This window comes from Chanodichthys erythropterus, chromosome 20 (assembly GCF_024489055.1).
Source record: "Chanodichthys erythropterus isolate Z2021 chromosome 20, ASM2448905v1, whole genome shotgun sequence".
Lineage (NCBI taxonomy): Eukaryota > Metazoa > Chordata > Actinopteri > Cypriniformes > Xenocyprididae > Chanodichthys > Chanodichthys erythropterus.
In genome coordinates, this window is record NC_090240.1 from 20,514,604 (window position 1) to 20,539,993 (window position 25,390).

Genomic DNA, 25,390 nt, shown 5'->3' on the forward strand with positions numbered 1-25,390 from the left:
GGATCTTGAGAGAGGAAATGTCATTGCTGTGAATGCAGGCCTCACTGAGCCATCGGATTTAATCAAAAATATCTTAATTTGTGTTTCGAAGATGAACGAAGGTCTTACGGGTGTGAAACGACAGAAGGGTGAGTAATTAATGACATTATTTTAATTTTTGGGTGAACTAACCCTTTAAAACCTAACTGACAATGAAATCATCTGACAGGTATGTAGTATTTTATACATATGTATCAAAAGCAAACTGTAATATTAGACAGGACATGTGGCTTCAGTTAACATCATCGACAGCATTTGTAACGCTCGATTATTCAAAAATAGCTTTGCCTCATTAGTTTAAAAATAGGATACTTACAATACAAGTAAAAAAAATAAAAAAATAAAAACACGTTTCATATTGAGTCTGATATCACATCAGACTTATCGAGAAATATTATCGCTTTTAAACCAACTTGCTTAATCAACGCTCATGACCCTACTGTTGCTATAGTAACAGACACTGGGTCAACTGCATGCTATTTTAGTGTTGTTTTTAATTTTGTGGATTTTTCATAATATTTAATTTATGTATTTTATATTCATTTTTATGGATATTTCATAACATTCAAATTTGCTTCATATCATGGAAGTCAATAAATAAATACATATAAGTCAATTATGGTTACTGGGCCATTATGGGCCCCAGTAACAATGGGGCCCATAAACTGTTTGGTTACCGCCACTCTTCAAAATATCTTCTTTTGTGTTCAGCAGAAGAAAGAAATTCATACAGATTTGAAACAACTTGAGAGAGAGTAAATGATGACAGAATTTTGGGGGGGAACTATCCCTTTAAATGCATGTCCTTGAAAGGTCGCGGTTAGTATTTACTTTAGCTTCTCAGGTAATGTCATTGAATCTGAACCAAATTACAACAATCCTGATTATACAATATATATTGTTTGATGCAAAATTATTAGGGTCAACTCAAATGGTCGCTGGATATTAGTACATGTCCCTACTAAATTTTATACCCGTGCTGGTAACACTCATAGGACTTACCTATAGGCTGTATGACTTTTAATGTTCATCCGCCTAGGATAGTAGTCCCACCAAAAATGGCTCGTCAACCTCATAACTCAAATAATACATGTTTACGGAAGAATTTAAATGATTCGACAAAAAAAGAAAAAAAAATGACAATTTCTTTTAATCACCACTTAAAGTTTAGCAAGGAATTTAAAAATTTATTAAGTTAGTAATTATATTCAGCAGTTATTCACTTTCTGAGGTGAAACTAACAAGACACAGCAAAACTATTTAATTGTATGTTTGCAATGTACTAAACCAGTAGGTTAAATTAAATGAGTTGTATGTTTTACACTTAAAAAGACTTACATGAAATGTTTACAATTACACCTTTCAGGTAAAAATAAAAACAGATACAATTCCTCTGTGTATGTTTATTATGTATTTTGAAAAAAATGGAAATCCTGTCAGTGATTCAAGTCATTGATAACACAAACCTCATTCACAAAATCCTATCTGTTCACCCACAACAGGACACTGTATGGAAAATAGGCCTTTTCAACTTTAAGTAAACTATATTTACAGTGGGACAGATCATGTGAAAGCAATCAAACAAAAGGACTTTAAAAGCAAGATCAATGACTGCATTGACGTCTTGCGCACAACAGAGCTGGATATACACAAGCATGGATGTTAAGTCATTTGTGATGGGACTGATCCATAAACGCATTGGTTTAACTCTGCTTTTAGCTGGCCTTGTACTGTCTTTAGTCATGCACTCCGGCCAATTGGGAATTGTCCATTGAAATTTCAATAAGGATTCCAGGGAAATCTGGTTACAGTGAAGTGAAGTAGTCCCTTTTCAGGTTAAAGGCATACAGCAGCAGTCTCCACAGATGGACTGTGTGAACTTCAGTCTTCAGCTCTCCCATTATTGACTTCACTCAGGGTTCTGAGGTAAACCTGGGCCATCCGAGTCCAACGTTCCTATACATGCGAATTAAATAAGTGTTTGCAATTCAATTAATGTCTTGAAACAAATAAGTCAAATAATAAATCAAAATAACTAGTCAAATTATTATTTTTTTATTCGAGTTCCCTTAGATTCACAAAACATATAAAAAGCATTCAAAACACATAACAAAAGCAACCTCTTCTTGAAGCATTCTTCACTTTCATCATCAATACATCACCCCAGTTAAGCCACTCAGAGCTCACGCTCGCCCTCATTCACCGCCCACTCCCAGAGCCCCGCCCACAGACAGCATCACATCACGTTCACACACATGAGTTCAGTAACAGCGAGATAGAACACACACCATACACAGCATTCACATCAAATTAAGCAAGAACACAAATACTTAGTAGATCACTTAAACATTCCACTACATATATCTTTTCTCTTTTTTTTGGGTTATTTTTTTTTTAAATGCAGCTCTTTAAATATGATTGCAATATCAGAAAAGGGAGGAAGGTAGACAGAACAAGAGGGACGGAAGAATGTAAATGAATGTCCTTCTGATGGTCCTACAGAAAAAAAACACTCGCTGCCTCTGTTCACACTCGCTCACACAGGTTCTTCTCACAGTCATCATGTCGCTTTTCGGCATCGCACACTTGCGTTCAAGTTCTCTCTCTCTCAGTGCGTTCGCTCATTCAGTCTCTCACTCGTGGCGCACCAACAATCCATCACCATATCACTCTCAGCTCTCAAAAAAGCGGACAGATTTCATCCATGAAAAGGGGAAAAAAAGACAACACCCACCGTCTAACACAGTATATGCAGAGTGAAGCTGTGCTCTTTGATGGCAAAGCATTTACACATGGGAAGAAGGGAACTGATACTGAGATCGCTCGAACATTGCGGCCAACGAGGGGCTTCTTCCCGGGAAATTGGAAAAGAGGTGATGAACTGTAGAAGAGATTTATGAAGGCTTGACCATAAAAAACGTTGAGGGAAAAAAAACTGCAGAGAACAACTCAAATTGCTTTCCACATGGAGCATCTTTAAATGTACTGGATGCTCAGATATGTGGGCTTACTGAAATAATGCCTGACACAAAATAAATTTTATCCATAAGGGAAAAAAAAAAAAAAAAAAAATCTTATATAGTGTTCATTTCACTCCTAACAATTCCAACCACTAAATGAATCTTAAAGAGCAAACATTATATGTATACGAAGAACATTCAGAGTTTTACAAAATCAAAGGCAAATATTTAAGGGACATAATATCGGACTAAACTTTCTTCTCTCAAAATACTTACCATATAACCTAGATATTAGGATACTTCATGACCCAGTTCAAATCTCTCTACATTCCCCAGCTGGACTTTGTCTCCATGCTAGACCCAAAGCCGGAGTTGAACCCACTGCTCGAGCCTGAATTAGTACCCGCCCCCCACCCGAGACTAGCTGAGCTGCCGGTGTTGTAGTTATTGCTGCTTGGGTTGTAACTCTGGTTCTGATCTCTACTACCACTGTTCTGCCCGCTAGGGGTAGTGCCAGAGGCGGCTGTCTGATTCTGCTGACTGGCCAGCATTCCCATCATGCCCCAGCTACTCTGGAGGGCTGCCTGAGCAGCTGCCATCATGGCTGGATTCAGGCTAAGAGCCCCAAAATTCACATTGCTGTTTGGACTGCGACTACTGCCAAAGCCCTGCCCCCCAAACCCCCCGAATCGCCCACGATCCATCATTTGCCTACTATTATTGTGCTTAGGCTCAGCGTTGGAGATGTGCACGCTGGTTCCTTTGATGATCAGGTCCTCACCGCACAAAGACTGGGCAACCTGGAGGGAAAAAAAACATCCGTTAACATGAGCAGAGAATGAAATCACGAGACCAAAACAGACAGGAGACTGACCTGATCATCTGCAAAGGTGACAAAGGCAAAAGCTCGGAAAGGTTTGGGGATGAACACGTCTGTGACTTCGCCGTACTGCATAAAAAACTGTCTAAGCTCATCGGCTGTCATGTCCTCGGTGCAGCGGCCCACAAACACTTTCCTGCTTCTCATAGGCTCATCGGGACCAGCCTGTTCCAGGAAATACTAGATCATTTAATAGAAAACAGGGTCTACTCATGCAGTGTTCATAACGACAAGGGCATCACAAAACATTTGAAAGATGAAATGTGTATATGTTCAAATTTAAATCTGAAGAAGCTTAATACTTCTAAACGCAAATAACTTATATGGGTCAATGACGTGACGGGTCATTTTTTTGTCCAAAGGCCTTAATAATAATAATAATAATAATAATAAAAAACAAGATATGACTTCCAAAAAGTATGTAAGTTAGTACAACTAGATCTCTTTTATTGAATCCAAAAGGTTTTAATTATATTTTGCAACATATAATTTTATTTTAAAGATTCTGAAGTGTCAAAAGGTCATTCGGTTTAACTGTCCAAAGGCCAATACAGCCATTTCATTTGTGATTAAAATATCTTAAAATATAATAAATGTATATATTTTCATTCTGGCATGATTTTATAACATCATATCATAGAGCGAAATGGTATTAAAATTATGCAGTGTTAATTGATTATAAAAACCACATAATCCCATTGTTAACACTTAATAAAACTTTTTTTAATTAATTATCTCTCCATTATGTTTTTTGACACTTTTAAAAACCGTATTCGTCAATGACCCATATACCAAAATGTGAACTATGTGTGATATTATGTGACAGTGTTGCAGGCATACCTTTGAGTTGGGGAGTTTACAGTCACACCATCTTCCATCGATCATATGCCGTTGGGACATGACTTTTATTTGTGTTTCGTAGTCTGTAAATCTTACAAAGCCAAATCCTTTAGAATTTCCAGTTTTTGCATCTCTCTTCACCTGAGGGAACAGGAAATGCTCAGTGTCACACTGCATGATACATGACTACATTTGAGTAAGAGTGAAGCCAATTCTGTCATTATTTACTCACTCTTGTGTCTTTCAAAACCTATATGACTTTCTTTCATGGAACTCCAAGGAGTTATTTCTAGCCAAATTCTGAGTGGCCTTTTCCATACAAATGGAAAGTGAATGGTAACTATGGCTCTTGTGATCCTCAGCAGTCGAAATTGACAGAAAACAATCGTTTTTTTTTTTTTTTTATGAAACAAAGGCACTATATAATATTTATTCTTTAATATTTTGAGAGGATTTCATGGTACTAGACAATATCCACCTCTAAATTATGCACTATTTGTGATCCCGGACCACAAAACCAGTAATAAGTAGCACAGGTATATTTGTAGCAGTAGCCAACAATACACTGTATGGGTCAAAATTATCGATTTTTTTTAATGCCAAAATTCATTAGGTTATTAAGTAAAGATCATGTTCCATGAAGATATTTTGTAAGTTTCCTATTGTAAATATATCAAATTTATTTTTGTGAGTGGATATGCATTGCTAAGGACTTCATTTTAAAAGGCAATTTTCTAAATATTTAGATTTTTTTGTGCACCCTCAGATTCCAGATTTTCAAATAGTTAAAATATCTCAGCCAAATATTGTCCTATCCTAACAAACCATACATCAATGGAAAGTTTATTTATTTAGCTTTCAGATGATGTATAAATCTCAATTTCCAAAAACTGACTGGTATTGTGGTCCAGGGTCACATTTAATTCTATATAAATATAATACAACTCTTTGGTCTGCATCACAGGCTCCATCTCTCTCTCTAGAACTCAACAGTCCTTGGCAGTGACCATCCTCCAACTTCTCCTTTCTGCTCCACAGATGAAAACCCATCATATAGGCTTGTAATGACATGACGGTGAAAAAATTAGTTTTAGTTTCTCTGGGGTGAACTATCCCTTTAGGTTTGTTCATACTAACCTGCACCATGATCACCTCTCCAAAAGTGCTGAAGTAATCTTTAAGGTCTTGCTCTGTTGTTTTCCATGGCAACCCAAGCACAATCAAATCTGATGTCTTCTGCACACCTCTCTTGATCTTCACAGCCGATGCAGCATCCATTTCATCCATCTTCCTCTTGTTATCTGAAAAGAGCATCCAATTAGTAAAAAACAAATAGATTGAATTCACATGCACATCAAAATGCATTAGGACTGGGATATGCAATGGATGACATAAGACCATGTTTTCTGTGCATCAACAATTCCCAAATTATGTCACTGCAATCAAATAAACATATTATTACCAGATCTGATCATACCTTTTGGATAATTAACCACGTACACCAGATTGCCCCAGTCTGATTCGGGTGCATGAAGAACCCCCTCCACTAGTCGGACCCCTCTCATGCACTGAGACACGGGGCTACGGTATCTAAGGCCGCAAGCACCGGGAAACTGCGCGGCGACGGTGGACAGCAGCACGGTGCCGTCTTCTTCGGACGGGATCTCCATCGGCTCCTCGTTCTCATCCTCCGCGACGCGAATATAACACTCCGTCATGATAACACCGAGAACTGTGCTAACAGCTTCCGAGCGGATAAATAATTCAATTATAAGACAACCAACCAAGCTGAAACTGAAACTAGTAAACCGGAAAGACTTCAAAAGTAAACACAACCACAAATTTGATGGCAACAAGTGTTTTATCTATTGTTTGCGTGCGACTGTTGTCAATGAATGCGGGGTGCCATTAGCTAAGCTAAGCTATTTGCTAACCGCGCGCACGTTAGAAATGAATGGCGCGCCGCACCCTGTTCCCGCCAACTGCCACGCTTTGCAAATAGCAACTCATCGACTGTACACAATTATCTACCGATTGTGATTAAAACAAGCGGTTTAAAGTAATAAAAATAAAGAAAACGATTGGACCAATGCATCCAGTTTCTGTTTCCGACCCCCTAAACTGATAAAATGGCCACCCAGATGCGTCACTGAAGGAATGACATCATAAGTTTGGAGCGTCTCATTGCAGCACATGGAGGGGTTTGCAAATGTAATATGTTAACTTTTTTAACGCATAACCTAATTTGTGGTATACTGTATCAGGTGGTGTGATTCTGTCTTGTCTGTTCATGATTATGATGTGCCGGTGAGGTTGTAATTTCTATTTAAAGAGACTGAAATAATGTCAAATATGCAAGAATCCACTGTAATGTTGAAAGCTTCTCCTCATACCTTATCTTACAGGTTTGTTACATCAGACCTAGAACAGACAAAAGCACTGTAAAACAATAGATTTAAAGACAAAGGCCTGTAATGTTAGCAGTGCAGCGTGCAACCGAGGTGTTGAATGGCTTTATCACACAATATTTCACTTTGGGGTATTTGGTCAGCCTTCTTATGGGTGTCCTTAAGAGCTGCAATTGTTTCTTATAGTACTGTAATTGCTAAGGATGACAGGGCCAGATTTACGCTATGTTGCCCACAATGATACTGACAAATATGCAATTTTATAGCAAAAATGGTTTATTGTGCCACAGTCTTGCAAAGCTTTTGATAACAACTAACTCATGAAGTGGCGAAGACATTTTTATTTGGAAAAGATAAAGCCTTATGTAAGGCATAATAAGTGAATGAAAGAAAGGAAGAGAGATTTTTATTGCCATGCAGGTGCAGGTTTCCCTCCTTCCATTGCTGTTTTCACACTTGTGCATGCTGTATAGCCTAATTTTATGATGAGGTGGGTCATCCTTCCTTGCTCTCGCACTCACTTGTAACCTAAAAAGCCAAACACAGCTGACTTTTTAGCAGTATAAAAGCACTTCTGTCCTCATGAACCAATGTGCAATGAACCATGCTGATGCTCACCAGAGTTTTACTTATTACAGTGTAAGTAACTGTATGCTTATGCTTGAAGTATTTTCTCATGTAATATTACTGAAATTATTATTGTTGCGTTTTTGCTTCACATAGACACTTCATTTTGCCCATATGGGGAAATGTTTTGCAACTTCAGAAGAGAGACTGGATGGGGGGTCCATCTGCTAGCATGACTGGTAATTATTTATAGTATGTTGCTCTTTGCACTTTAGTTAAAGAATTAAGGAGAAATAACTGATTTTTATTTTCCTAGAGGGTGATGTGGAATGTTTCTCTGAGTACATGGAACTCTGGATCCATAGAATGAGAATTGAGGGATTGAGGCTTTGGCTTTCTGGAATATTAAGGATTCAAGGTGAGATATATGGGCTTTGAATTACTAAACTTAAAATAAGAGAAGAAAATAAAAGGATCTATGATCTTTTTCTGAGAAAAAAAAAAAATCGTTATGGTATCAACATTACATATTTCACACTTTGATATAATTATTTTGTGATTTATACGTGATATAGGATGACACTCAAATATATATAATGAAAAAATATGTATATAATGAAACATGAATTTCCCCCTTGGGAGATATATTAAGTTTATCTAATCTTATAGTATATCAAATATATTAAAGTAATATAAATGATATAAAAAACATAAACTTATATAAAAATAGACTTTTTATAAATAATATACTACTTTTATACTTAATATGATGATGTTAAGTTACTTTTAGAGTTCCTTATGTCACACAGTAACACAGACAGTGCAAGGTGTGAGTATGACCACTATTTTAAACAGCAATAAAAACAATTTCTGTACATGTCATGTATTTTAAAATATGTTCTGTGCAATAGTTTTATAAATCTCTTGTCTTACCAGTGGGTCTGGTGTCCATGGAGAATCTAAACCATCAGCTGTCTTCATGTGGGTTTGCCCTGCGCAGAGATCTAGACAAGAACTATATCTTCAGAGTCATGTACAGTGGATGTTTTGTCCAGTTAGAGGTCAGAAAATGTCCCTTTTGTCACTAAAACATATTGTGTTACAGGTAAAAATCTGTCCCTTTTTTATCACTGCATCACAGAATAACATGATTTTTCAGCATGGGAGTTATGTGATTGTGCTGAACCTGCTGAAGAGAGTAAGTCGTTTTGGAGGCAGGACTCAAAAATTTATGATGAAGTGTCCAGCGGTGTTAGCGCCTCCTAACAGAGAGTACATCCAGTGTGATTCAGACTTCATTCAGGTAAGAATTGGGTTGATGTGATAATTCCTCTCTTGCTCTCTCTCTCTTTTTCTCTTTTCATTTTTTCAAAGCTCTTTTTGTGTTTAAGGTTACCAGAGAGATCCCTGTGGATAACTGGAATAATGAGGTAATTTCTAAATGTTGATAAGTAAATGTTGATATTTGATGTCAAGAGATGAATGGATCTAATTTGAAATATTTCTGATGTGATTTTTCCACTCAGCTCGACTGGTCTCTGGCCTTGAGAGGGAGTCTGGTGGTGGCTTTGGAGGATTCCAGTCTTATTCAAGTAAATGTTGAAATGCACAAACCAAACATAACAGTTCAAGGGAGGAGGGGCACCATCTTAAGTCCTGTGCAGGTAAGACTGTGATGTCAGATTGTGGCTGTGAGAATCTGTAATGGTTTAGTAACAAAGCAAAAATTCATTTATTGGAAATGTTTTATATTTTTTTCTTTTAAGTGGCAATATTTGCGTGTCTGTGTTTGACAAATAGTAAAATTTAAACAATTCATTAAAAAAATAAAAATAAATAAATAAATATATATATATATATATATATATATATATATATATATATATATATATATATATATATATATATATATATATATATATATAGTGACATGTGGCCAAGTATGGTGACCCATACTCGGAATTTGTGCTCTGCATTTAACCCATCCAAGTGCGCACACACACAGCAGTAAACACACACACCGTGAACACAAACCCGGAGCAGTGGGCAGCCATTGCTGCGGCGCCCGGGGAGCAGTTGGGGGTACGGTGCCTTGCTCAAGGGTCTCACCTCAGTCGTAGTATTGAAGGTGGGGAGAGCGCTGGAAATTCACTCCCCTCACCAACAATCCCTGCCGGACCTGAGACTCAAACCCATGACCTTTGGGTTACAAGTCTGACTCTCTATCCATTAGGCCACGACTGCCCCCCCCAAAAAATAAAAAAATAAAAAAATATAACATTTGTATAATTAGGTTGTTACCTGTAAATTTAAATTGATTCTGTATTCTCAAATTTATGTCATAATATGTATAACTAGGCATACAATAAAATATTAGGATATACAGTCAAGCCAAAATTTATTCTGACACCTTGAACATTTCATTCATTAATACAGTTTCACTTTAGCTTAAAAAAATGGTAATAACATATGACAAGAACTCAATGTAATTGATCAATGTAATGCAATCTTACTAAATAAAAAAAAATACTGACCACTAAGTATATATATATATATATATATATATATATATATATATATATATATATATATATATATATATCCAGGCATTTCAAAAATGAAAAAAGGGGAATTCATCATTTTCAATTTGAGGAGTATTTTTGTCACTTTCGTTGCTTTTTTTGCCCCCAGACCATGGCTGCGTCCGAAAACCTAGGTAGCTGTCTTGCTGCCTCGCTATCTTATAAGAGAATGACTTGTATGGCAGCGTTTGTGCATGAAGGCACCTCACGAAACTGATTTCGGACAGACTTCTGAGGCAGCGTAACAGTTTAATGATCTACAGCAATATAGCGCGAGCTTTGGTGAGAATTAAAAAATATTTAATTACTACAGTAGTTATTTCTCGATAGAAATGATATCAAAATTGAAATATGTTGATCAAAATCGTACATTTACACACAAACTGAGCAGCAAACGCAACTTTCGGACGCCATCTTTATTTTTCTAGCTCAACTGTCACAGAATGGAAAGCACAGGATTATGGGATATCAAAGGCAGCTAAGGATACATCTATGCTTCCTTCAAAAATCGATCTGAGGAAGGTATCTCATGAGACAGGAAGTGAAGCCAACATTGGATTCGGACGGGCCTTGATGCCTTACTTCCTTGAAATGTGTCCTCAGAAGGCAGCATTTTCCAGTTTTCGGACGCAGCCCATGTACATTTCTGACCTGCTTGAACTAGAATTATTCACTAAAGTGTACCACCTAGTGGTTTGTAAATGAATAGCATATTTTTGGTTCTTGAATGTTGAGTTAAAAGCAGGGCTGGAAATGGGTGGGGATTTGGGAGTGAATTTCACTCCAGTCTAAAATGTCTTAAAATGTCATAATAGCCTCCAAATGCTATGCAAATTTCATACATAAATATAGTGGGATTTTCTGCATCTGTGGTTTAAAAATATGAACAATACAAAAGTCTCTAACTAGCGTCCCCCAGTGAATGTCGGTCATTTGCACCACTGGTTAAAAGTAGCTAAACTAGGTAAAGAATTGTTCATAAACCTCTTATTTAATCCACCATGTGCTTCAAACAATTAAACGGCAAGTTTATTTGCATTAAAACTATTCTAATCTTTTAGGTTTTCAAATCTGAAGGACATTTCTTACCTCTCAAACTGGTCAGTGGCCATTATGCCTACAGCATGGAGGCGACCTGCCCAAATGGTTTGTTACTGTAGTCATATCATAGCATTTATCTTCTTTATTTTGCAATTTTTCTGTCACTTAGATGTTTCAACAGCCATTCTGTGCAACTTCTTTCAGTGAACCAGTTGCCATCTAAAGACACGGTGCTACATGTCTATAAACGGCGCATGGGCTTGACCAAGAGAGGTGGATATCAAAATGAGACCCTGTCAGTTAGCAGTGTGATTGTGGAACAGACTGGCACATTCACCTGGTCAGAGACGAGCGACTTTGTGCAGCTTATCATTCCCACGTCCCACATTCAACAGAAAAAGGTTAGTAGTGTATAACTTATACATATACACTACCATTAAAGATTTTTTTTTAAGAAATACAGTGTTGCATTAAAAAAGACAATATTTTAAAATATTTCAAATGACACAAAAGCTTTCTATTTCAAATAAATGCTGTTTTTTTTTTTTTTTTTTTACTTTAAATGTATCAGTTTCCATAAACATATTAAGCTGCACAACTGTTTTCAGCTCTGATAATAATAATAAATGTTACTTGAGCAGCAAATTAGCATATTAGAATAATTTCTGAAGGATCATGTGACACTGAGACTGGAGAAATGGCTGCTGAAAATTCAGCTTTGCCATCACAGGAATAAATTACATTTTAAAATACATTAAATGTTACATTTTTAAATTTGAGAGTTTTAAAGCTTTGAAATATGGATCTCTACATTTTTATTTCATTTATTTTAAAATAATTTTTTATTCATTATCATTTATAATTTGGTAAAATCAGGTTGTTATTAAATAGAACTATAAAACTATACAATAAATTTCTTATGTATTTTTAGGAGTGCATTGGTCAGGAAGGTCAGAAACTTCAGCAACATTTCTACAAGATAGATGCTGTTCTCACCTTTAAAGAGACAAATCACAAAATGCTCTGGACCATGGAAAACACCTCACCATGTTCAGGTTAGTGTCCCTAAGATAGGGCCGTAAAGGTTTTGATCCACTTCAAATGTTGACTACTGTGTATACGTGATCTGGATTAAAGACCGTTGGGTGTATGTGGTCTGGATGATCACAATGTGGACAACCACCAGAGATGTTTTCTTGATGAAGCCTGGTCTCTGGCGTCAATATAAGAGTGTTTTGAATCCTCAATCAGATATTCCAAACTAAAATTGACACAATTGTTTTTCAGAGATGTTAAAATCACGTTTGATGCATGATGACCCAAAAGAAGCTAATTTCACAACACATTCTGCTGAGGGGATTACGGACGAGCCAGCTGATTTCAACAAAGAGTTTACTCCTTCCGTGCCACTAAAGACTCTATCTACAGTATCACAGACAACAGATGAAGAAACCAGCATAAACTCTGTACCAACCCAACAAATTCAAACAACTTGAGGCTCTTAGTACATCATCTCGTCTTTCACCATAAATGGAGATGGTGGAAAAAAGTGATTGCAGTTACACTTTACAGCCTAAAACAGGACAGAGACTTCTCCATTGTCAACTGTGAGGGGCCGTAATGCACAACGGATGGAAATGCAGGTACCAACTGCACATGTGTCAGTGATTTTCCATACAACACTATTACAATTGGTAGTCCATTAATCACTGCAGATGTAATCACAATTTGAAATACAGCTACACATTTAAGCGCCATTTTCACTCAGACTGGGATTTACAACACAACAGTCAAGTGGACCCATGCATCTTTTCCGTTGACAAGCAAAGTGCCATTGGAATCACATGCGGGGAATGATTACATCTAAGACTGTGTTGGTCATGCCAGTTAAACACAAGCTACTGTCTCAGAACTCTCTCACCTGTGTGTGTTTCTCTCAGAAGTAAATGTGGAACAGTAATACATTTTGTATCTAGCATAAAAAATTGGTGTTAATTCTCAAGTTGTTCACTAACTCTCCCTGTCACTTGCCTGAAAGACAAAGTGCTTGACAGTTTAGCAATTTCTGTTTAGCAAGTGCCATAATGTAATATTATAGTATCTTTAGAAAAGTTTCTGTAATCTTTTTGTACTGTATGATTGTGTATTTTGAGCTATTGAGCTCTCTGGAATACTTAATTCTAATTGGTCAGTCATGGCATTCAGTAGTCTGAAATTTTCTAATACTCGACCACAACCAGTGTCGTGAGATCTCCCTCGAAATTGGGTTTCAATCAACTAGTTATACTAAGTACACAAAAGTGACATGACATTAATTTAAGGTGACATAGTAACTTTGTAAATGTTGATTGTACTTACTCAAATAAGTACTGAGTAATAATATTAACTACGTTTACTTACTATAGAGTTACGGTTAGGGTTTGGTTTAGGGTTAGTTTCTTGTAATTTTGCATAATTTACTGTTATTACTAAGCCGTGTTGGGGGTAACGCATTACAAGTAACGGGAGTTACGTAATCAGATTTCTTTTTTCAATTAACTAGTAAAGTAATGCATTACACTTAAATTTACAACAAAATATTTGAGGTACTTTTTCAAATAAGTAATGCAAGTTACTTTGTTTTCCCATGTATTGACTGACAGCTGTCCTACCTCCATGTTGAGAGAAATCATAAGTACAGAGGCGTAGTGTGTGCTGGGTGTGAACATGATGGGTATTGTAGTTCTAAACTAAATGAGAGCATTTACTCCTCTCATTTACACAAAAACATTCAGTATTCACAAATGAATAAAGCAGTAAAATGCAAACTCAGAATATTACACAAATGTAATAATTATTTAAATATGTTAAATTACACAAATATACTTTATGTATTTAATCTCACTTTATTAACCAATGTCTTTGCTGACCTTCAGTGATCCAATTCAACCATCCCAATAAGCAAAAATGACTTTAGTTAAACATCACATTTGTTTTCTGTTTGTTTATAGCTGCGCCCTCTACTGTACAGGCGTGAATTTGCATTTTCTTCAGCCTGAGGCTTATTTATGTCACTTTTGCTTTAAAATGCCCTTTAGTTTTACCAAAAAAAAAAAAAAAAAAAAAATGTTCTATCAAAAAACATGCTCAGGTGACAAAAAGTAATGCAAATGTAATGTAACGCATTACTTTCCATAAAAAGTAACTAAGTAATGCAATTAGTTACTTTTTTTAGGGAGTAATGCAATATTGTAAGGCATTATTTTTAAAAGTAACTTTCCTCAATGCTGATAGTGAGTACATGTAATAACATGTAACTACTGTACGTCATCTTAAAATAAAAAAATTACCAAAATATGTACAGTCTGCCGATATACTAAATGGTGTATAATAAAAGAAATTAGACATAATGTAATTTCTGTCACTTGATAAACTTTTAATAAATAATAATAATAATAAACAATTCAACTTAATTACTTTCAGTAAGTGAAATATTTGGAATCTGCAGACTCACTCTCCCTTGTTTCTTACAAACGCAACTGGTGTCATTTTGCGTCTGTTATTGATTCTAATAAAAATGACCTCAGATTGCTTATCTATTAATTAGGGCTGTCGCGATAACCGCAATTTCGTAATACCGCGCTTTTTACGAGCCAACCGCAGAACACTGCAAAAACCGCAGCAACCGCGATATTTGCATGTTTTCTATTTTTTGAAAGGCTATGTCCTTCTCGTTTTACACTTCATACACGTGTACTAAATATTAAATAAGGTAATAATGATAGCATAATGTGTACCATGGTGATTTGTACAGAGGCTCCGTAGATTTGCACTAAACAAGCCTAAACAGACAGTGAATGTGAGAGAGATCGACTGAGCGCGTGCGATTACCTGCGTCTGTCCTTCAGGCCGAGATATATTCGTGAAAAAAAGTTGTCGTGTCCAAGGATAGCGAAATCTCTGCCTTAGCATCGAAGCATTACTGGTCAGCTGAGCCTTATAAAGTGGCGCTCAACGTTAAAATGATTTCAACAGCTTGTTTCATTTCATCTCTCTTGGAATGAATCTGCGTTTTTGAACGTGCAGTTGAATGAACGGTTTAAAGACTCAAAAACAGTCCCTTGCCGCCACCTTGTGTCATAACAATGTAACTGCACTGACTGACAGCCCGTCTAGAACGCGCAGAGATGAGTAACGTTAGTTCTGCTTATACTCGTGAAATATCAGCAGAAAGTCTTGTTTAGTCAGATTCGATGATCGGAACTAACTATTACACATAGGCTACAACAGCTCTACCATCTTATTGTCAGGTTTATGTTCTGTTTTGTAGACCCTTATTTTGACATTCTCTTTACTTCAATGCTCTTTTTAGTTTCGTTATTGAATATGATCTCTCTCTCTCATATATATATATATATATATATATATATATATATATATATATATATATATATATATATATATATATATATATATATATATATATATATATATATATATATATATGGCGGTAATACCTCATATCGCGCTATTGAGCCACTCAAAAATACCGCAAGGGAAATTCCTTAACCGCGACAGCCCTACTATTAATATCACTGTAATAATTGTTGCTAGGCATATGATTTGTGCATTGTTATGGACTATTTTCTGTGCATTATCCCTTAAATAGAGTATAAAATATTAGTAGTTAACATTTGATGTGGATCAAAAAAGTTAATCTTAAGATAAAGGTTTTAGGACAACTTTGATGAAAGGTTTTGATCCACTTCAAATGTTGACTACTGTGTATATGTGATCTGGATTAAAGACCGTTGGGTGTTTGTGGTCTGGGTGATCACAATGTGGACAACCACCAGAGATGTTTTCTTGATGAAGCCTGGTCTCTGGCGTCAACATAAGAGTGTTTTTCCTTCCAGGATGTGATCTCTGTTGTAAAACTGTAATTTTACTGTATTTATTTTGTCTCTATAGTTATACTTTGCTGCTGGCTAGCAAGCTCTCAGTGGCAGTGTGATGAACAGCCAGAAGAGGTCAGTGTTGTTCAGTGTTTGGCTTTTGCAAAACATTCCAGCTCACTTCGAGGCAATGATCGCTGGGTAAAACTTTGCAAAATTTTGAGGTCAGTGTCAGTTGCTCTAAAGTGCACATATATATAGTTCATATGCATGACTGATGCTTTATGGCTGTAATTTATTTTACTCATAAGACATTGATGTACATACTCACTCAGATTCAGTGGAAAAACAACCTCAAATGTGAGGTTAGTTAATTTGCCTTTACTACGCAATTTCCCACGCTTGAATGAATTCAATTAGACTTTTGAAAGGGCAGGCCATTTTAATGTAACCCAGGCAAGATATTCTTCTAAATTCTGAGCATCTGGAAAAAAAGACCACTGACGCTCGTAAAATTTATTGTGATTACAGTCTCGATATTTGAGCAAACCAAAGAACACCCTTTCTCATCCTAATTGTGTTTGTGTCTGAAAGTATGCGTTCTATATTAAATGACAAAACAAGAGCACATTTGTATGCATTGGATTAAGTGTCCTCTAGAGCTTTGCACTACAGCACAGTGTAATTCTCACCCAGAGGGTCAGAGGGGGGCCAGGCCGCCAGGGTTTTCTTTGGCATCTGTTGCATGAACTTGTGAACAGGAAACACAATAACAGCACAAAGTACACCAACATCTCAAGCCTTTCATGTGGCTGTTTTGAGCCATTATGTTATTAGTGTAGGCTTAAAAATTCCTTTCATGTCCCCCTCCTTTTCGTTTTCATACGAGTTGCACATCTGTGAGATGTTTGAAACCACACACTGGTTAAATTCTGCATTGCTTTCAGAGATGTTTTTAATTGTCATAATTGATAACGATATGATTTAAACATTCACACATTACCAAAACTTTGTTCTCGTATTTTTTATGAAGATTTATTACCGCCCTTCTTTGTTTGAAACATCACAATTTGTTCATTTAAAAAAAAAAAGATCAAAATCTACACCAAAAGAAACATAGTCCGAGTTAACTTGTATACAAAAGTCTCAGACCACTAGTTAATGTTTTACTTTATTCTTAAAATATAATAATATAATATATTATAATTATATATGTATAGTATTACTAGATAATAACAGACATTTATTATGTCCTCTTTGACTGACATTAAAGCAAAATAGACTTTTGAACCCCCCTTATATCATGAAATGTACCAAACTATACTGATATATATATAGTTCTATAAAGTTCTGTCAAACAATTAATCGCGATTAATCGCATCCAGAATATAAGTTTGTTTACATAATATATGTGTACATTAGGGCTGAAACGATTAGTCGACTGTGACGAGCAGGGCGGGCGAGAGCCGTGAGGGAACGGCGCGAGGCCGGTGACGCAAGTGATAATGAGTGTCACCTGCGAGGCGTGCCGGCCTCGAGTCTCTCACGGAGGAGCTCCGGAGGCATAAAAGGAGGAGCGACTACAGTGAAGGACGAGAGAGGACCAGGCCTGGACTTTATTTAATGTTTTATTATGTTTGTGTGGCCGGCAGACGTCCGCGAGGGTCTGCCGGCATTACTTTCGTTTTGTTCTTTGTTTATTTTATATTAAAGTTTTGTTGAATGTTCGCCGGTTCCCGCCTCCTTCTTCCCGTATCTATGAACCACGTTACATCGACATTATCGACAACGTCGACAATAAAAAATTGTCGACAAATATTTTTGTTGTCGAATAGTCTCTTTTTTTATTTATTATTTTTTTTACTGTTATTAAAAAGTTATTACAATTCCCAGACTTAAAAACAAAGTACCACTCTATGTAACAGTTGGACTATGACTTCTGAGGAGGAAAGAAAACCTGAAGGATATTGGTTTATTCAGTTGGCTTGAAAATCATTAAAAATGCACTTTCAAAAGCTGAAGTGATTTCCTTGTTTTATTTACTAGTTAAAGTACAGTATAACTCAATATTTTAACTAATTGCTAAAGTAGAATAATCGAACAAAGCTTACTGATTAACCAGTGCAATAATCGATGATTAGTCGATTAATCATTCTAATAATCGATAGATTAATCAATTATCAAAATAATCGTTTGTTGCAGCCCTAGTGTACGTGTAAATATTTCTTAAATAAATACATGTATGTGTGCATATTTATATATACATTATACATATGTGTGTGTACTATGTATATTTATTATTTAAAAATGGATGCGATTAATTGTTTGACAGCACTAAGTAGACACACATGTGTGTGTATATATATATATATATATATATATATATATATATATATATATATATATATATATATATATATATATATATATATATATAATCTTTTAAATAGGGTTTAAATGACTTGGAACCTGCTAAATACCATTCGTTAGTGTTAGTGTTTCTTGCTCAGGTTTGTAAAAGCAAGCTTACAAGTTACAATTGCAGCTCAATTTGTTGAACCGATTCAGCAATGAGCTTTCCACAACAGGACAAGAGCTGGCAGAGGAAAGAGGCTCTTGGAAAGGAAGGGAAGGCTTTGGTGGTTACGCTCTGACTCTTTATCTTACTTGCTGGGCAATTACAGAATCATGGGTCAACCATGCATGTAACCACAGCCTCGTTGCACAGTAGCAGATGTACTCATGGCATTAGCTGGTAGGAGCGTGAAGGTAAACATAAACAGATGCAGCTGGTTGCTAGGGACACTCGCCAACTTTTGTGCCCTAATGATTCCCATGTGTGCGGGTGCATATCTGCAGCAGTGGGCAGAATGCAGGCATACGCTGTGTTTCAGCTGTGCCAGAGTTTTTCAATGGGATATTTGTGAATGAGTTTAGCAGCAGTGGTTTTTGGGAGGGTGTTTCCCATTGGCATCGTTCCCCTCCTAGTAAGTTAAAGCTGATGAAGCAGTTTTCTTCATGTCTTCAATTTACCATTGATTATAATGTTTTCAAATTAATGGAAAAGCTTTTTTTTTATTAGTGTGCCTCATGAGCGGTATATTTGCTTTCCCAAATTTTCCTTTTATTGCATACATCATTGTATAATGAAGATTAATGTAAAAACTATTTGCAGTTGTGCATTAGGCCTTCTCATTTGTGTATCAAAGCAATTCCAAAAATAGTCCTACACATATAATGGGTAATTCATGACATGTTATTTTAATACATAATTGTGGGGTCCTGAATTCTGAGACCACACTGAACATTAGAGATTACAAATCTAATTTAAACCCAGAAAATGTATATATATTTTAGGGTTTTGAACTTTTGATTTAAAACAAAAAATTAATAACAATTAAAAACTGATTTGATTAAAAACAAAGAATTTTTATGATATCAAATAAATGAAAAATATTTAAGAATTCAACATTTCAGGCAAATTGTTATGTTAATAATGTAATTTATAATAAATAAAAATAGAAAAATGCTCAATACAAATATTTTCACTAGTGGTCTTAGATTTTTGAACATTTTTACAAAATTTTTATAATGTTTTTGACAGAAGCTCTTTCAAGGCTGCATTTATCTGAATAAAAATACAGTATAAATTGTAATATTGTGAAAAATTATTACATTTTAAAAATATTTTTATTTGTAATTTATTCCTGTGATGGCAAAGCTACATTTCAGCATCATTACTCCAGTCTTCAGTGTCACATGATCCTTCAGAAATCACTCTAATATGCTGATTTGGTGCTCAAGAAACATTCCAGTGTTAAAAACATTTTTGTGGAAACTATTTTTCGGGATTCTTTGAAGAATAGAAGGTTAAAAACGACAGCATTTATTTGAAATAGAAATCTTTTGTAACATTATAAATGTCTTTACTGTCACTTTTGATCAGTTTAATGCGAATGAAAGTAATAATTTCTTTAAAAAAAATGAAATGTTGAAGTTTAGAAAAGAAAAACTGACCCCAATTTTTTGAGCAGTAATGTAATTTATAATAAGTATTTTTCTTAGTGGTCTCTGACTTAGGAACTCCACTTATATCAAATAAAACTATAAATGACTTGCAATTATTACAAATCTACCTCTTTTATTATTTTAACCTTTTTTTTTTTTAAAGCTGATTTTCTCATAGACACAGCAAACACAAGGTATACCTGCAAAAGAAAATGTTTTTCAAAGGCAGCTATGTTGATTTATCAAAGGTCAAAGGTTAGATTCCTGCAATACAGTCTTAACTAAATGCTCAATATCCTATGCTACCTATTCTTCATCTAGTCACAATTTTTCATCATCTTTACTAACTGTGACATCTATGCAGCAGTGAGCAGGACAGACAGACTTACCCACCTAACAGGTTTAGTTTGGAGATTTCGATTTAGTTATTATACACATATTGCTCTGTAACACATTAAACTGTCTTGTCCTGATCTTGCAAGCTAAAGTCCATTAAGCAGTTGATGTTTGCATTATGTGAAGCATTATATCTCACGGAGGTCTTGTTCTGGCGCCTGTCAGTTTGAACCGGTTTCGTACGTGCCTGATGTTGCAGTATCTGGGAGGTCCCCTTTTGAACCGTGTCCAGGCCTGTAGCCCAGATGAGATCTTTAGGAAGGGGTTGAGTTTTTGTGACATCCTGTGTGTGTTCACCATCTGATTACACACAGGGCCTAATTCCTATTTGTGAGTGTGCGTTAATGACACCCAGGTTTAATAGACTTGCAAAGAGCTCAGCGGAAATAAAGCGAAAGCTTTTTCTGACTGATATTTTGATTAGAAAATGATTTCGCTTGCATCCACTGCTTCTGTTCGACTGGAATGAGTTGCTCCAGATCTCGGTGTCAAACTCCCCCACTCTCCCTCCCCTTCTCCCAGCATCCTCTTTGCTGTGAAGCCCTCTGCCAACAGCCCGCACCTCTCCTCTCTCTCTCATTAACCACAACTGTCAGATCCTCCAGATGATGAGCAATTAAACCAGATAATAAACGCTTGCCATCAATTCCTGTTTGTTTGTTGTTGTTGTTGTCGTTGGCGGCAGGGGCTCCTCTCATGCCACCTTAGCGCTAACTAGTACTTCTGTAATGCACCACCGGTAGCAGAATCGCTCTCTCAGAGCCTTCTGCCAACACTAACAAAGCTCTAACTGCTCATTGTAAGGCACCAGATTGATAATAAGGCACACTGAATGTTAACAATTAGATCATAATCAGAGCCAGCACGCCAAGGCTGCTCTTTTATCCCCTGCTTGAAAGAATGGCAAACAAAGCTCTGCAAACTACTAAGATAAAATATTACCTCTGAATAATCATGTCTCTCAGCTACCAAAAGCCACGTAAGCTGTACAGCGCCGCGAAAACGGCATGCGGTAAAGACTCCTCTGTTTGCTCTTGTATTAGAGCGATAAGACAGTCTTGCTGCGTTTTACTAGCCATCTCTTCCTGGAATAGAGGTTAAAGGTGGACTGGGTGATTTCTGAGCCTTTAGCATCACCAAACTGAATTTTATACTGTATATAGACTACCGTTCAAAAGTTGTGGGTCAGTAAGATTTTTGTTTTGAAGGAAATTAATACTTTTATTCAGCGAGGTAAAAATATGTAAAAAGTTTCAAATAAATGCTGTTATTTTTCGATATTTCTATTCATGAAAAGATTCCGGAAAAAAAAATGTTTTCATCGGTGATCATGAGGAATGTTTCTTGAGCAGTAAATCAGCCTATGAGAATGATTTCTGGAGGATCTTGTGACACTGAAAATTCAGCTTTTCTATCACAGGAATAAATGTAATTTTAAAATATATAAATCGGATAGAAAACAGTGTAACGAAAAAAACAAGTACAATCAACTTGGCTGTATAAGTAATTCCAACTTAAATCATAATAAACTGAAAAAAAATGAGTTGAATCTCGTATAACTTAAAAGGAACTTATTTTTATGAGTTAAAGTCATGTAAAAAACATGTATTGCCATGACTTATAGATCATATTATTTTTATAGGTTTTTTTTTTTAAATTGTAATAATATTTCACAATATTACTGTTTTTACTGTATTTTTGATTAAATAAATGCAGCCTAGACAGCATAAAAGACTTTTGAAAATATTATACAATTGTTCCAACCCCAAAATTCTGAATGATAGGTATAGTTTTATATATTTATTATATGTATTTATTCATTTATGTATTATTATTATTTTTAGATTAGATTTTTAGCTTTAGTTTTTTTAGCATGATTTGTTTAGATTGTTGATTTTGTTTTTAAAACAAACCTTGATTAGTTTACAAACCTTTAATGCATTACCTGAAATTATACTTTGACAGTTAATATTAAGCTTTTAATTTAAATAAGTACAAATATATATTATAATATAAATAAGCCTTTGAATTAATATAAAATATTTTTTTATTTTAAACAAACATCACATTTTCACTCTTACAAGTATTGTGTGATCGCCTAACCAGATCAAAACGAGGTTGGGTTTGTTTGGTTTTGTCAAAACTAATTAGATTTTGTTTGACTTGCTTCATGTGTCAGGCTCAAACAAATACAGCAATGTTTTAATGTAAAGTCAACCCTCAAATGGTTTTTATTTATTTATTTATTACACTTTACACTTTTGTGGGCCATCAGATCAAGGATGAGTTACTTTTTATCTGTGTTATTTTTACCTTGTCCTATTGATCACAAATGAAATACTCAGAATGGCTCTGAAATTTTGAGCATGGGCCAAACATCTTGAACTTTGAAACTTCCTTGCTACAGAGCCCTAAAAACAGATTTTGTTATACTGGAAGTTTCTCGACAGAATAACAAAACATTGTCCATATATATCTGTCACAACCTAGTGCAAGTCTGCCAGGAAAAAATACACTAACTATTCACTTTAAGAAATAAGAAGCACAAAATCTCTGAAACATCTGATTTCCCTTTCTCCCTGGAAAAATGAAGTCGCCTCTTTGTTCTGAAATAGAATTTCCCTCGAAAACACTTTGGAAACTAAACAAAATTGACCATCATTAGATTTATTGTCTTTTCATCCTTTGTTTCTGTGGGCTGTTTGTGACTTTGCTATGGAAACGTAGGTATTATTTACTCTTGAGTCGGTTTACAGTAACCTTCCCTTTCCTGACCAAACAACAAAGGAAATATCGGGTCAGGCGTCTCCCTGCTAACTTCATCTGGCAGATTATGTCTCACTTTCAGTTTGTATACACAAACCCCGATAATGATGCATTTGAGGGTCTATTTTTGAGCTCGAGCTGATGAAACTCTTGAACCTATCCAAGCGGCCATCCTGTTTTGCCCACCTTCTGGAGTTTAGTGGAAATGGTGAATATAGATTTTACTAAAACACTTCTATTTAAAAGTACAGTCGGCATCCTGGGCGTGAGGCACATTTGCGTCACAGCCAGTCAGTGAGTCGTCAATGATTGGGACTATGGAATTTTCCATGGGGATTTGGGAAGAGATTGTTAATCTTGAGTGACAAAAGACCAATTTCCGCTGCAGTCTTGAGTATGAAGGGCTGATTTGAATAGATGTGGCATGGTGACCAAGAGGCAGGCTGGTTGTTTTGTGGGCTTATGGGGGATGGGCATGATGTTCCAGGGGACAGTATGTGCTGATAAATTCTAATGGCTGGAGATGCCCCTCTCTGACATGAGATGAGTCTGTGTGATGCCGTGTGGACGTGCTGTCTGACAGCCACCCAAAGGGTCCTGTGGCCTCAGGAGCAGAGATTCAGAGCAAACTGAAAATTGTTTTGTTTCTTTAGACAGATCGGTGCCTGAAGAGTTTGGACAGTAGTGAAAGCGCTAGGTGATCTTGTAAATACTGAGCGATTTGCTGTCTAAATCTTAAAAGATGATTTGCAAGCATGTCCGTGTTACATATTGTGTGCGAAAATGCATACTGTAGGATTCATAGGTCTGAGACCACTATTGAAAATTATATTAAATTATATATCTATTAATTAAGAGTGAAATATGTACACAGATACGTCTTTTTATTAAGTTATGAATGTTCTATTATATAACATAACATATTTTATATTATAAATAATGTCATTTAAAAAATTTAGTATTGCATATAGTATTTCATATTTTTTTTTTTTCAAAAATAATTTTCTGTGTGTATATATATATATATATATATATATATATATATATATATATATATGTATATGTATATATATATATATATATATATATATATATATATATATATATATATATATATATGTATATGTATATGTATATATATATATATATATATATATATGTATATATATATATATATATATGTATATATATATATATATATATATATATATATATATATATATATATATATATATATATATATATATATATATATATATATATATATATATATGTATGTATGTATGTATGTATGTATGTATACAGTACAGTCCAAAAGTTTGGAACCACTAAGATTTTTAATGTTTTTAAAAGAAGTTTCGTCTGCTCACCAAGGCTACATTTATTTAATTAAAAATACAGTAAAAAACAGTTATATTGTGAAATATTATTACAATTTAAAATAACTGTTTTCTATTTAAATATATTTGACAAAGTAATTTATTCCTGTGATGCAGAGCTGAATTTTCAGCATAATTACTAGTGTCACATGATCCTTCAGAAATCATTCTAATATGCTGATTTGCTGTTCAGGAAACATTTAATGTGTACAATTGTACAAAATATTTGTGTACAATATTTTTTTTCAGGATTATTTGATGAATAGAAAGTTCAAAAGAACAGTGTTTATCTGAAATTTAATCTTTTGTAACATTATAAATGTCTTTACTGCCACTTTTGATTGATTTAATGCATCCTTGCTGAATAAAAGTATTCATTTCTTTAATTTCTTTTCAAAAAAATAAAAATTCTTACTGACCGCAGACTTTTGAACGGTAGTGTATAATGCTACAGAAGCTTTGTATTTCAAATAAATGTTGTTCTTTTGAACTTTCTATTCATCAAGGAATCATGAAAAAAAAAAAGAAGTACACAACTGTTTTCAACATTGAAAATAATCATATATGTTTCTTGAGCAGCAAATCATCATATTAGAATGATTTCTGAAGGATCATGTGACACTGAAGACTAGAGTAATGATGCTGAAAAT

The 25,390-nt window shown here is 35.1% G+C and overlaps 3 protein-coding genes across 6 annotated transcripts in view; 2 read left to right on the top strand and 1 right to left on the bottom strand.

Moving 5' to 3' along the window:
- Positions 1 to 1,216: 1,216 nt before the first annotated feature.
- tardbpa (TAR DNA binding protein a) lies at positions 1,217 to 6,898 on the bottom strand. Of its 3 annotated transcripts, XR_010892938.1 has the most exons (7): positions 6,197 to 6,892; positions 5,857 to 6,020; positions 4,720 to 4,860; positions 3,874 to 4,059; positions 3,715 to 3,799; positions 2,774 to 2,920; positions 1,217 to 1,995 (listed from the first exon to the last, which is right to left on the bottom strand). XR_010892938.1 is itself a non-coding variant. In XM_067372078.1 (6 exons), the coding sequence occupies exons 1-6, from the start codon at positions 6,435 to 6,437 to the stop codon at positions 2,826 to 2,828; spliced, it is 912 nt and encodes a 303-aa protein (XP_067228179.1). In that variant the 5' UTR covers positions 6,438 to 6,893; the 3' UTR covers positions 2,004 to 2,825. The 3 variants fall into 3 exon arrangements, 2 of the variants coding, with proteins under 2 accessions (XP_067228179.1, XP_067228178.1); XM_067372078.1 differs by lacking the exon at positions 1,217 to 1,995 and having other exon boundaries at positions 2,004 to 2,920; positions 6,197 to 6,893; XM_067372077.1 differs by lacking the exon at positions 1,217 to 1,995 and having other exon boundaries at positions 2,004 to 3,799; positions 6,197 to 6,898.
- A 72-nt stretch (positions 6,899 to 6,970) lies between these two features.
- Positions 6,971 to 12,821, top strand: c20h1orf127 (chromosome 20 C1orf127 homolog). The gene is made up of 11 exons (XM_067372076.1): positions 6,971 to 7,766; positions 7,851 to 7,933; positions 8,011 to 8,112; positions 8,631 to 8,755; positions 8,854 to 8,997; positions 9,086 to 9,124; positions 9,221 to 9,358; positions 11,338 to 11,422; positions 11,522 to 11,718; positions 12,249 to 12,372; positions 12,605 to 12,821. The coding sequence occupies exons 1-11, from the start codon at positions 7,732 to 7,734 to the stop codon at positions 12,811 to 12,813; spliced, it is 1,281 nt and encodes a 426-aa protein (XP_067228177.1). The 5' UTR covers positions 6,971 to 7,731; the 3' UTR covers positions 12,814 to 12,821.
- Positions 12,822 to 12,849: 28 nt separating this feature from the next.
- The window catches only part of casz1 (castor zinc finger 1), a 266,705-nt gene continuing 254,164 nt past the window's right edge, over positions 12,850 to 25,390 (top strand). Inside the window, exons 1-2 of one of the 2 annotated variants that reach the window (XM_067372059.1) lie at positions 12,850 to 12,960; positions 16,268 to 16,415. The gene's annotated coding sequence lies outside the window, so the exon portion shown is untranslated. The remainder of the gene's footprint in view (positions 12,961 to 16,267; positions 16,416 to 25,390) is intronic. The other variant, XM_067372060.1, reaches the window with a different exon arrangement.